The 13,841-nt window shown below is 37.6% G+C and overlaps 2 protein-coding genes across 4 annotated transcripts in view; both read right to left on the reverse strand.

The window, feature by feature from the left end:
* Nucleotides 1–4,102: 4,102 nt before the first annotated feature.
* Nucleotides 4,103–6,019, reverse strand: LOC135141619 (argininosuccinate lyase). The gene is made up of 6 exons (XM_064072883.1): nt 5,734–6,019; nt 5,407–5,688; nt 5,129–5,361; nt 4,886–5,079; nt 4,497–4,840; nt 4,103–4,450 (listed from the first exon to the last, which is right to left on the reverse strand). Exons 1-6 carry the CDS (start codon nt 5,734–5,736, stop codon nt 4,124–4,126), a joined length of 1,383 nt encoding a protein of 460 aa, XP_063928953.1. The 5' UTR covers nt 5,737–6,019; the 3' UTR covers nt 4,103–4,123.
* Nucleotides 6,020–6,252: 233 nt separating this feature from the next.
* LOC135141593 (uncharacterized) overlaps nt 6,253–13,841 on the reverse strand; it is an 81,223-nt gene continuing 73,634 nt past the window's right edge. For 2 of the 3 annotated variants that reach the window (XM_064072835.1, XM_064072843.1), the window contains exons 3-9: nt 11,872–12,069; nt 9,596–11,813; nt 8,760–9,284; nt 7,458–8,622; nt 7,262–7,404; nt 7,139–7,211; nt 6,253–6,626 (exon numbers count right to left, since the gene is read on the reverse strand). In XM_064072835.1, the coding sequence (XP_063928905.1) occupies nt 6,578–6,626; nt 7,139–7,211; nt 7,262–7,404; nt 7,458–8,622; nt 8,760–9,284; nt 9,596–11,813; nt 11,872–12,069 (4,371 nt within the window). In that variant the 3' untranslated portion in view covers nt 6,253–6,577. The remainder of the gene's footprint in view (nt 6,627–7,138; nt 7,212–7,261; nt 7,405–7,457; nt 8,623–8,759; nt 9,285–9,595; nt 11,814–11,871; nt 12,070–13,841) is intronic. The other variant, XM_064072852.1, reaches the window with a different exon arrangement.

The raw sequence follows: 13,841 nt of genomic DNA on the forward strand, positions 1-13,841 counted from the left end.
TTTGTGAACCCTTCCATTGCTAAAAAAAATTCAACATCAATAAATTATGGTTATAAAGCCTAGGAAAGGGCTAATGAGAATATCCAAGAGTGTATAAATATATATACATCACTTGCCAAGATAAGACTGGACAATATTAAGAGTAGTCACTGGAATGAAGAGAGGGTGGGTGGGCGGGTTTACTCTTTGGTTATAAAATTCTGTACAAAAAAGTTAAACTCAGCCCCGCCCATCTCTTTTCTCAATTCCTCTAACTTATTTTATTTACTGTAAAATGGGAATTGAGTTCTATTTTCACAAGCGGTAGAATCGGAGAATTAAAACAAAGTCGAAAGGTTAATTTGTGGATTTATTTTAAAATTACAGTTTCATATAATAGGGAAATTGAGAAAAAACAAAAATTGTATGTATGTATTTTTTTCTGAAAATTCAAAATTCCTTTATGGTGATCTTAATTTTTTTTTTAACTGAATTGATCTTTCAAAATTATTTCAAAAAAATTTCCATAGTTGTTCAGATAAGGCATTAATTTTTTTTGAAAACTAATATTTTCGTAGTGAAAAATTAATATTTACATTTACAACCTTTAGATTTGAAGACAATAATAAGTTCGATCTTATACTAATGAACAGAAATAAAATCGTTAAAATAAGAATAAGGCGGGTGGGCGGGGCTATCACTTGGCAAGATAAGACTGAAGAATATTTAGGGTAGTCATTGGAATGAAGAGGGGGTGGGTGGGCGGGGCTACTGCTTGCTTATAGAAGATTCTGTAAGAAAAAGTTAAACTTAGCCCCGCCCACCCACCCGTTTTTTTCTTTTGAAGTAAAAAATGCACTTTTATAGCAAATACCTAGTAAAAAAAAATATGATTAGCGTTCTTTTTTCTCCTCTTTTTCATTAAAAAAAGTTATATTTTACGTCTTAAAAACAAAACACTCTGTTTATTTAAAAATAATTTTAGAGTATACTCCTCAAACAGCAGTACAATTTTTGTATTTGACTCTTTTCTATCTCGAATAAGTAATGTGATATCGAGGATCACGCGCTTAGTGACTCATCCTGTGTAATGATATGTTTTAATTCTTATCTGAGATTTAAGATTGGACAGCAGACAATTTTATGATGGAAGCATCAATCAACAAAATATTTACAAAACAAAAACTAGCAAAGATTTATAAAACAAAAGATCTGGTGTGAAATAAACTTGTCCAGATAAAATATTACGTGAGGTTAGAAACTGCAGAGCATGCAAATTTACGTTCAATTTAAATTATACAACAAAGAAATTACTGAAGTTAAAATTGTGACATAAAGAAAAATTGTATGAGGTGAAAAATTGCAAACCTAACAAAATTACATAAGGTTAATATTTGCCGCACTTTATCAACGATTCAAACGAAGAGTTTACATTATGTTAAATTATGCCACACTTTATCAACGATTCAAACAAATTTATATGATGTTACATTATGCCATATTCCAAGTGATTGGTTACTTGAAACAATTTGTTTTGAGAGTTTATATCCTAAAGAAAACACATAATAAATAAACAACACAAAATATCTCCGGCGTTGCGAGGAAAGTTCCTCGGTGATGTCATTTTTAGCGTTGCGAGATTACATTTCTCGGTGATGTAGCTTTGCACGTTGCGAGAGAAATATCTAGGTGATGTGATGATGATACGATATTATCTTTTTCCACAGTGGGGCAACGTTAGGTTGATGTAAATGAACTATTAGCAATCTTGTGTGAAGAATTAAAAAGTGTTATAATGTAACACTTACGTATATGCATCCAGAAACCTATTCATAACTTTGTAAACAAAGGGTGTTATCCTGACTAAGTAAATTTCATGAAATCTCCTACCAAGTGATTTACCTAAATAAATCTAATGTCTGTTAAATTGTGTTAGAACCAGTTAACGATTAAACTCCTAACATGAACTGTGAATTTACAAACAATGAATCAAATTTACACGTCTCGATCGAAAATTCCCATTTTTCTGATTAGAAAGCTCCAAGAATTAGCTATGCATGTTGAGGAAACTGTGGCGTCGTCGTCGTTACGATTAATTTTTGTTAAAGAAAGGCTTCCTCCCTTTTATCAACTGCCAAGCCAACTAACTTAACCTAGCCAACTTACCGTGTCTTTTCACTATGCTTCCACTCAGGAAACCAAAACAAAAGTGCCAGGGTCGTGACCCTCTCCCTCTACCAAGCAAAGTCAACTTCTCGCCACCAAGCCACCCTCTTCTACCTCTAACTAAAATTTCCAAGCAGAAGTACCCACTATCCAAAAAGCGCTAACGTGCACATGGTTGCCTATGTTTAACGATTTTCTTGATTGATTTTTTTTTCAAATTCAAATTATTCAAATGTGATTTCGCGCCGCTGTTAAAAATTTTCAGCGCGAAATTTTAATTCAAATTCGGTCACCACAACACTAAAAACGCCATCAAGTTTCCAAAAAATGTATTTAAAACAAATGAGATTTAAAAGTTGATTGAACGAGGAAAGTTGATCTAAGTAACTTACACCAATTTTTGTTTAATTTTTCGATTAGAATCTAAAAATTGACTCTCCAGATTGTTGACTTCGAATTAAATGGTGTAGTTTGGTTTAAAGGTTGCATAACCTTCAAAAATGTGGCAGAAGTGAAATAGATTTGTTCTTCCAAAGTTAATTTGCTTTTTAAAATCCAGAGAATTTTCAGTTTTTTTTTTTTTTGTAAAACAGCAGATTACCTCGAAAATACAAACAGGAACACTGCTGTGGCAAACGAGGTTAAATTATGTTGTCCCGCAGTGTTGTTTTGTAAAATTGATGCAATAATACCGAGATGATTCACTCCTTTACAGGTAAGAAGGCAAACTTCATTCATTGTTCCTTCAAAATTGTGCTAAATATGATCGTGTTTTTGATGCGGTTACGTCACTTAATGATAATTACATTTTTAGTTGCTTTGGATATTTATACCAACATGAATCAACAGGTATTTTTTTTAATTTAACCTACGAACAAACAAACTATAAAGAAATCAAATTCCATCTGGGCAAAATGTATTTTGTTAATGCATTTTAGAAAATTAATATGCAGGCTATCTAAAGTAAGATCTTGACAGTTATAAGAATTAAACTCAGTCAATTGTCACTGTTATCAGTGTTCTGGAAACCACAAACGAACCCAGATGAATACAGTTCTTGTATAATAACAGGCATCGCGGTTGAAATTGGTTAATTTTTTTTTATGATTAATCATTCTTAAAAAAAAAATGGCATCTGATTAAGCCACAATGTCTATGATTTTTTTGTAAGAAATTACTAATAATTTTTCCTACCCAGTTCTTTAACTGTTTCGTCCCATCATAAATTACATCTGGTCTAAAAAATACAAGGTTATCAAAACCTGTCGGTGATCTCATACCAGCACGACGCATTAAAACTGCTAAGAGGGTTTGGTAGGTACATAATCAATTTTAGGTGTAAAATCAATAGAATGAAATATTAAAATTAGTCATAGTTAACCGATTTTTAGGTCTATAGTCAATAATTTTTATGATTATTGAAATTCTTAGTCATAATTAAACGGATTGTAGACAAAAAGATCCGTTATAACTAAGACTAACAGAATAAAATCATTTTATCTTTTGTTACCTACATTTTACGTTTCCGTCATGATGATCTGATCCAGGATATAGTGTATCATGATTTAATCCATTTAATGAACAATTTAGTAAAATCATGCTTCTGAGTTTAAATCCATTTCAGTTTACTTTCAGGCGGGGAAATAATTCTAAATCTGGATTTTTCACATCTAATTATTCGTTCTGTAATAAATATTTACAGCGAATATTGTTAATCTACAGTTTAAATATGACTAATTTTAGTAATTATAAAAACCAATTGATTGTTATTAAGGTATTATACACCCGAAAATAGTTCAATTATAACTAATTTTAATAATCATAAAATCTATTGATTTTACACCTAAAATTAATTGTGGACCCTCTTCGCATTAAGATACCTGCCACTCTAATAATATTTCACGATATTTTTAACACTCCCACTCTCCCAGGAAATACCTCGAGTAAAAGCACGCCGTACTCATAACATTTATTTTTATCAGTTTTGAATCAGCCATTTTTCAAGCAGATCGATTTGCTTCATAACACTCGATTTAGCTGTTCCCCCAATCGCTTGATACTGCTCAATGCTGTTTTCATAATTCCATACTTTCCCAACATCGACACCAAAAGCGGGACTTATATTCTTCAACTCTTCTAAAGTTAAATCGCAGATAGAGACCTCTTTTCGTTCTGCTTCGGCTACGACTTTCCCTGCTAGATAATGCGCCTCTCTAAACGGAATTTTTTTACGGACCAAGTAGTAAGCCACATCGGTTGCCAACATTTCAAAACTAAGAGCGTTTTTACACTTATCTTGGTTAATCTAAAAACAACACTCAGACTTTGCGACAATCAAAACCAATAAGCACCTTCAAAGTTTCAACGGTTCCGGTGGCGACCTCGAGGATTGATTTTAGCTTGTCGAAGGTGGTGAACATCGCTTCTTTGTCGTACTGCAAGTCTTTGTTGTAAGTGGAGGGGAGACTTTTAAGGACCATCATGAAACTGCAACATTGTCCGAAGAGACTTCCGCCGATGCCCCTGATGAGTTCTAGACTGTCAGGATTTCGTTTCTGTGGCATTAAACTACTCCCAGTTGAGTAGGAATCACCGATTGTCACAAATTCGAATTCCTTCGAGCTGTATAGAATCAAGTCTTCGGCTAGTCGACTCAAATGAATGCCAACCATTGACGCCCAAAATAAAAACTCGGCTACAATTCTAAGTTAGCAAAATTTTTGACAATAGTGTCTGTTACCAATGAAATCGCGATCTCCGACTGCTTGCATGCTGTTTTGCGTAACAGAGTTGAAACCAAGAGAAGATGCTAGGTCGAGTCTATCAATAGGGAAAGGGTTTCCAGCAATAGCTCCACTCCCTAGCGGAAGGATATTGACAATTTTGACGATATCGTCCAACCGGTTGCAGTCTTTTTGTAAATTCCAAGCGTGGCTTTAATGAGACTTAAGTAAAACTGAACAGTTGCTTTCAGTTGAATTACCTTAACAAGTAGTGACTCCATCTGACAGGTTGTGCCCTCTGCAAGTGCGTGTAGCCGGGCATCATCACGTCAATCTCATTTGCCGACCTGGTGACTATAACTTTAATCAAAGATCGTACAGTGTTGTCAAGGTCTCTTAGGCGCGTTCTTAGCCATAGTTTCATGTCAGTGACCACTTGGTCGTTCCTGCTTCGTCCAACGTGCAGTTTCGTAGCAGGTTCGCCTATAATTTCCTAAAAAACTTTCACAGCTTTGTTCCGAGTTTCCAATAAACTTACTTTAAGTCGTCGTTCGTTAGCAGTGTGAATATCTTCATCACCTTCTTTAATCTCAAACGAATTTTTATCCCATTCGATTTTGACTTTATCCAAACCGTCGCATATGAGTGTTGTTTCTTGCTCCGTCAGAAGATTAATTTTTTTTAAAGCTTCGGCATATGCTTTGCTACCTTCGACATCTTCAGCGAACATACGTCTATCGAAATTGATCGAAGAGTTTAGTTTCTCTAGGTTGGTGTCTGTGGATTCCGTGAAGCGTCCACCCCACAGTTTATTGTTTTCCTAAAACGGGTAAAATTGTTGTTGTTTTTGTATTTTTTGGCTTACCATTTTCGTGTTTGTTTCTGTTCACATTCTTTCATTAACAACTAGTATTAACATACGAGTAGAATTTTTAATTATGCAATATCAGTACCACTTATCTAAAGGTTAAGGTTAAAGAGATATTGGACTGAATTGTGATAGATATAACATTAATTTCACATTGGAGAATAAGTTCTGTGTGTTTCGTCATTCATTTCGAGTGCTGTCGCGTCTATGAGTAAAAATTGCCAAATATGTACTAGGTTTTCATTGCGACAGTGGGATTATAGTGACCTTATGGACACTTGTATTTCGTAATACTCGGCAACAACGCTCTGATAAGATAAAAGCCAAATGTAATTATAATAAGACGATGGAATATTTTCGGACGTAAATAACATTCTTTTGTAGTTCCTTTTTTATCACATGGTATTTATTTATTTATTTTTCGAGTGTAAAATTAGCAATTTGTTGTCTAAATAACATTTGAACTTTCAACGTCATGCGAATTGAGGGGGCGTAACTTTCCAATGAAACACATCATATTAATTATCAATTTAATTATTATTAAAACATCACAAAACCAAAGCAGTTTAAGATCACAATTATTTGAGAGAGTTAAAAATAAATTACAAATTATTAAACAATACATGTTAAGCATTAAGTAAGCACAACTCACATGTTATTAGATGCAAACTGAAAACGTCCGTCTTGGTCGTTGGAAAAATAATTAATTGGAAACATCTAGACGTTTAACACTAATTTTTAGGAACTTACATGCTAGTACGGCAGGATATTACACATTCAAATCGTATACTAATCTTACAACATACAGAACTAACTAAAAAAAAGATCGACGATCCATCTGTTACGAATGTCTTGTTCCCTCGTCTGCTCGGTGACATTTCTTGATGTTCCTAAAAGAAAAAAACGTGTTAGAGAGATAAAAACACCACTTGGAGCATGTTAGTGCTTTCTGACCAGACTGTAGAATTATTGACATTGGCTATTAACGCATCAGCGGAAATTGCAAACCTCTATTTAGAAAGTGACGTCATGGCCTTAGTAAGCTTTAAATTCGCATTCATTAATTTTTTCTACGTGAGAAATATCTACAAGACCTACGCTAGGTAGAAGATCTTTTCAAGTTACTGTACCATTTAACAACACTACAGCTACAATGACGACGACAATGGTACTTACATGTTAATCAGCAAGTTAAACTACGTCTTCACAACGCTTTCAGTATTTGATTAGCAGAGTATTAGTTCGACTACAAGATTAGTCAAAAGAAAACCGAAAGTCTACTGATACTGAAAAATATTTTTCTACCTAGCGTAGTTCTAATTGTCAAGAACATAAACATGGACACTCGTCAGCTTGATCAGTGTGTACATTTCGACTTCTAGGTCTACAAACAGGTACATACGCTGTAGAGATTCGGTGATTAGAGATCTCTCTGGAAGATACGGGTTTTTTCAGATCACTTTTAGAAGATAATCCTGAAAGCAGAAAATCAGTACCACTACACTAAAATTCAAGTGGAAGATACCTTTAGAACTTTCTCTTTTTTGGGGCACTCTTTTCTTAGACTCTTCCAATCTGCTTCTACTTCTGTCACGACTAGACTTTTCCGCGGTACTCCTTATGGTTGACACTGCAGTTTTATGGCGAATCTCGGGTACTGGTTCCACCCTAAAACAAAACTAATGAGTACTAACCAATCTGAATAAAGTAATCTCGCGTACCTTTCCTCATTTCTGGTTTTGGATGTCTCCCGTTTGCGCCTAGGTGGATTCGGTGGCGTACTTCTCTTACTCATTTCTATACCATTAGTAACACTCAGCTGTGTAGATTTTGTTTTTCGAATCTGTCTTGGTTTTCTAGGTGGAACCTCAGTATTTGTACCTAAATCTTCCGAAGAACTACCATGAGACTGTAACAACGCTTCTCTACTACTAGCCCGTTGTAATCTTCTCGCTTTAGTCGTAGCTCTAGTTGTTGATTCGTTAGTTGCAGTTTTCTTCTTAACAGGAGCCGTCTTGGCCACTTGTGGTCTTCTAGGTCTGGATAAACTTTCGACAGAAGACGTCGATGACGTGTATTTCAGTTTAGTTCTAACGTTCGTCTGCTTATTCGTCGTTTTCGTCTTTTTGTCCTGGCTCCACGATTTACTTTCCGTTATGGTGTCCAAAGGCTCTTTTTTGAAACTCTTCTCGTCACCACTATACTTGTGTGAATCGTCATCCGTAAATCCATTGACGGCCAGCATGATCTGGTCAGCCGCTTTCGTTAGTTCTTCGAGTATGTTACAATCGAATTCCTTCTGTCGCGTCTTGTTTTTCGTTGCTACGTTCTCGTAAATCGGTTGCTCTTTCTCCGGGGGCGAAGTTTTCCTCGCCCGGATTCTACTACTAGGACTATCAGTTTTCATGTGTTGTAAGAGATCAGGTTTTTCAGACAGTTTAGTTTCTTTACGTATCACAGTCTCTTCGCTTTTTTTTATCGATTGTGGTGAAACTCGCACACCGAAATAAGTCATCTCTGACTTTTTCGGCTGACGAAGCACTATGTCGTTCGAAGAATGTTTTTGGTGGAGTTTGGTGTCCGTAACATTACCAAATTCCCTATGGTCTGTTGTGTAATCATATTTTTCTGAGCGCAAGTCTGTTTTTGAGCTACGAGTGACCAGCGACGGACTTGACAACTTCTCGTTTGCTGTCGCCGTACGCAAGTCTGCTTTTTTTGCTAGAGAAGTGTTCTTGCGGATAACTACAGGTGAATATTTACTGTCTTTGAGTTTAATTCTATAAGTTTTTGAAGTTTGTTCGTTTTGGTTGCTTTCGTAGTGTGTTGAGCTAGACAAATTATCTCCGATTCCAAACTTAAACTTGGCACTTTCTTTTGGATCATCTGCAAATAACAAAAGAGTTGTGATTGTGGTCGTGTATTACTCGAGCAAGGTCAATTTTGGAAAAGTGTTTAAAAAAAACGAAATAGATTTTTTAATTGAACAAAATAAAGATTAACGGTTTCCTATCGACAGGTACCTTTTTCTACTTTTGCACTTATTCTAGAGCTTGGAATATCCCGAGTTACATTTGTCTTGTTAACGTGATCGTTAAGAATTCTGCAAGCCCTCATTTTACTCCAGCTTCCGGAGATTTCGCTTGTGTTATCGTCTTTGTCGTATTCGAAATCCCTTTCCATTCTTCCCATCAGAACTTGAACTTCTTTGTCCGCGTCACTATCGCTTTGTACATCTTCGTAAAGCTTCTTCAAGGCTTCTAGCTGTTGAGGAATGTTAACGTGGTTCGTTTTAAGGCAGTCGTTTTTAATAGTGTCTAGGACTAAAGAGGTAGATTTGAAGCAGTGAGATCGTTTGGTTTGAGGAACTATAGGAGAGTTTTGGATTTTCGTGTTAGTAGGAGACGGACTTAGGTCGATGGTGATTTTCGTTGTCGTCGTAGTGTTCGAATCCAGTGATGTCGTTTTAGAACATACTGTATGTTTAGAAGTGCAGTCGTCTCTTCCTATCCTAACCACAAGTCCTTTGTTTAAAATTCTCTCCGAGTCTGCAAGTTTCAGTTTAATGAAGGTTGGTTATAGATGGCAAGTCAGAAGAGAGGTTAATCTACGTTTACAAAAGGCGCATGCAGAAATAGAATAAGGTACCTTCTACTGATAATTTACAACGTCTAGCTTGATCATAAAGAGACAGTTTAATGCTACTAATTACGCTACTTATTTACATCTCCGATTACAATATACACTATCATAATTCATACTTGTAACAGCTAAGTACTTATTTTACAGCTTAGTTAGAGAAAGGTAAGAGGAAAGGGGGAATTAGACTAGAAGCTACTACGTACAAGAAGTTAAGTACCTTTAACAGGGGTTTCCTTTTTATTCCACGACGGTTGGTCTTTTTGCTCCACGACGGCAGTGCCGCCATCTCCGAAATTGACCTTGGTGGAATAAACCTTATTTTCTGCCCATTGACTGTCTTCACTTAATTTAACTCTATCAGCAACGGACCATGGTTTCCGATTATCTGTGCTCGTGACGAATTTTACACTCGAAAAATTTTCGGAATTTCGCTGATTGGCCAACAGATCCGGTTTGTTCCCACTGGTTGGTCGCAAATTCCTTAACAGCTTTTGAAATTCCGGCTGTTCATCGTCCTCTACATTATCTTGGCCATAAACCGTGTTATGGAGAGTTACCGTCGATTTCCAAAATGGTGCATCGCTCTTCTGCACGGGCTTCAATCGAACTCCCCATTTACCACTATCGCTGTCCGAATTACTGTTCATGAAGTAATCTTCCCCGAGATGGTAGGGAGTGGGTTTGATCGGTTTGTTCTTCAGAATTCCCTTCACGTTTTCAATGGAATCCTTTTTTTCGTCCTCTTGAAAGTCCAACACGGGAATGGAACTCGTGTTGACTGTGACCGTGCTATAAGAGACATTGTTTGATTGAGGTGAGGTTTGGTAGATGTTATCATCTGTCGTCGGTGGGTCGAAGGTATTGTCGTCAGTCACACCTAGCAACACTTTCTCATAAGAACTATCACCGAAATGTAAAACCGGTAAACCGTTCCTTTCAAAGTCGTCACTTATAAGAGGTCCGGAATTTCTTCGTCTTCGACGAAAATTGTTCGTGGGTGGTGGTTTTTCGTCGGTTTCTACTATGTTTACTTTGCCCGATTCGGCAGCAAAGTGCACTTCGGTTTTGCAAAACTCTACTTTTTTTGATTTTCGGTTTTGTGCGTTGTTGTCTTCTATTGTCGGGTTTATGGCTAAGCTAGTCCTCCTGAACTTGTTGTCGGTGTGGTTTGTCACGTACTTAGATTCGTCTACCGCTATTGAGTGTCTTTTTACGTCTTTCTCGGGAACGTCATCCCAACTCAAGTCGACGAAGTTCGAGTTGGGCTTAGAAACTATAGGGATCGTGATAGTCGTCGATTTTAAGTCTTTATTAAACCCTTGATCGAAAATGGAAGAGATCTGCTTAACGCTAGTGAAAGTCTTTTCATCACAGTTTTCTGTTTTCGTAGTTGGCACTATGACGATCTCGGACGATCTGCAAATCCCACTGTCAGTGGAAGATTCAACTCGTCCTTTATTCTTCAAAGAAATCGGACTCGGAGCTTCCGCGTGCGTGTGAACTTGCTCGAATCCGTAAGATTTGCGCCGGTTGTACCAGTCCTCGCTGCGAAGATTGGTACCACCGTTGAGAAGTTTGGAACGCGATTCTAAACTACCCGTCCCGACGATGGGTTTCTTGTTCAACATGGTCTCCATCCCGTAGACGTACGAGCGGACACGCGATTTTTCGCTGACTGGCATATCGTTAACTTCTTCAGTAACTATACCATCATCAGTCTCTTCTTCTTTATTGACCTTGTAAACGTCTTCCGTGGGCGTGCTGGTGCGTCTCAGCCGACCTCTGACTTCTTGTAGCTTTTCAACGGTGACGAAAGAATTGCGTTTTTGCTTCTTCGTGTCTAGATCGTCCTGATTATCATCTAATCGATCCGACTGATTGCTGCTGGAACTCGAGATGTTCTGCAGTATCTGATCTAAAGCCTGCAAATCCACACTATTGTTTCTTAAAGCTGTACTCAGTCTTCTTCCTTTCTCTAATTCCTCTCGGATTTTGCGCACGCTGCCGCTATTTTCGGGCAAGTCCGTCGGCTTCGAAGGCTGCGCTTTGGCCTCCTTGGGGTACTGCAGCGATCTTCGCAGTTTCGACGTCCTCCTCCAACTTTGCAGTTGCTCGAGGTCCTCGAGGTCCTCGATGCTCTTGGACGACTTGTCCTCCAGGTGGAGGTCCTCGCTGCTCGTGCTTTTCGTTCGTGTCAGACTCTGGTGTCCGTTGAGCCTCTCGTTGTCGTGGAATTCGTTTTGTCGTTGTATCGTCTGCTTCACCGCGTTCTCGTGGATTTGATGGCAGAGCCTGGATACGCGATATAAATTCTGCTGGGCGGTCCTTAAGGATTCGTCTCTAGCTCGCGGTCGTGAAGGTGGCCGCCTACCGACACTTCTTCCTACGTTTGCTTTGGATTTTTGCGAGCTCAAATCCAGTGGGTTCAGCGAGAGCTGTAACATGACTAACATTCACAACTTTCATTAAACAGAATAAACAAACAGAACTGACCTGAAGGTTTTCGAAGTCTTTGATCGGGAGGTCTTGCAAGTCGCTCGATTTGTTGCTCCACCGGCTGCTCGAGACGGTCTGGGTCTTGATGACTTGTAGATGACCCCCAGGGATGTGGCTTTGGAACACTTCTAGCTGCCTTCTCGCCTGTTGCTGCAATGCACCGTCCGCGTTGCTTCGAGCCCGCGAGTCCACTACCTGCAACAACGGAACGATGACGATAATTATCATTTGGCGAAGGTTACTCATCACATGCACAACACCACGAAACGCATCGATTGCAAAGACAGTAGGTGTTTTACTTAATCGCACCATAAATTTCGAGCGCAGTTGCATTCGCTCGCTCCGACTGTCGATTTTGATTTAAATGTCACTTGCTGGTATAAGGACAATCAGTTCACTTGCGCAACGCTGTTACGACACTAGGAAATACAATGTGTATGATACTATAATAATAATTCTTTGACGTTGCAAATAACGATCGCTTAACATTGAGCCACTTGAAGACGGCGAGCAGCGTACCATCACAGCCTTGTGTTAATTACAGAAATATGTAAGTCCGTAAGGTTGATGTAAACAGATAATGGGCACGTTGTGAAGACCTTCGCGCTTGTTGGCACCATTTAATTCGGATCAGTTTGTGTAAAACTACATTGTTACTCATTTCCAAGAACACCACTTGCACTCTTTTTTCTATTTTCACCGCTTTCGAGGAAGTTGCGGCACTGACTTCCAAAATTATTATTTCAAAACGGCGAATTTCTGAAGCGTGGTGGCGATTTATTGAAATGGTTTCCAAGAAGTGCTGCGCTCGCAGAGTGAATATACCCATATCAGGAAAGGCGACATTTAGCGAGATTTAGGGCTGTCACTTTTTGCAATGGCGGATCAGATATATGATGATAATGGTACTCATAATTGTAGACGACTTGTAACATTGCCAAGTTTAGTTTCCGGGTGCACGTACTGCATGTCATAACAACTTAATTAGCAACACATGTTCAATAATAAGTAATTTGTTTGCGGAATATTAACTTTTGCAACTTTATAGATAAAGGAGTGTACATATAATGGTACAAACTAGGCAGGGGAAGTGTCGCTAGTTTTTATTTAGTCTTCGTCTTCAAATTCTAGATAAAGATAAGTTTTGCTTCGTTTCACCCACTTTCGCGATAAAAATTACACTTCACTGCTTTTATACACAAGTTACTATTATTAGAAGCCACTAATTGGTTATAATTAGTTCATAATCATTGTTATGTTTTAGTGTATAATAGTACTTCAGTTTGTCCACAATAATGTAACAGATGCGCTAGTTTTCTAAACAGACTTCACTGTCTTAATTAAGAACAGTACCAATTAAAATTACAGAAGAACGTGATAATACAATTGTAGTACCCTAGTACCGAAAAAGTTCGTTATCAATATATCTAACTAAAAAGAAAAGTCCTGATTGCTGATTTTTCGAAATTCCTCCCCGAAAGGGATAAAATAGGGTATGAAATTCTTAATGCTCGTTTCGTACTATGTTTTCAAAGTAAAAGCATGAAATTTAATACTCTGGTTAGAAATTAAACACTTACCCCTTTCAGCATTTTTGGAAATTCCACCGAAGAAGGGGTCAAATAGGGGATGAAAATTTGTGAGTTTTGTAATTTTCGAAACAATAAACATCAGAAATTGAATAAGTAGGCTTAAGGTTGAAAATTAAGATTTACCTGCGTTTTTGGAAATTGCACCCCCAAGGGGATAAAATAAGGGATGAACGATTGTATGAAAGTCGCATTTACTTCTCTGAGATAGTTTATTTCACTCATGACGAGTGGATGGTATTTAGTTAGTTAATGAGTTAGTCAAATCAGTTTACTCTTTTGTATATACAGGGTGAGTCACCAAGCAGGCATTCCTCGACATCTTATTAATTATTATTAAAAACAGAAAAAAGAGCCAAAGTGCTTTGTTTTTAAGGC

This window comes from Zophobas morio, unplaced genomic scaffold, assembly GCF_036711695.1.
Source record: "Zophobas morio isolate AGI-343-1 ecotype UQ-CSIRO unplaced genomic scaffold, CSIRO_AGI_Zmor_V1 ptg000004l, whole genome shotgun sequence".
Taxonomy (NCBI): domain Eukaryota; kingdom Metazoa; phylum Arthropoda; class Insecta; order Coleoptera; family Tenebrionidae; genus Zophobas; species Zophobas morio.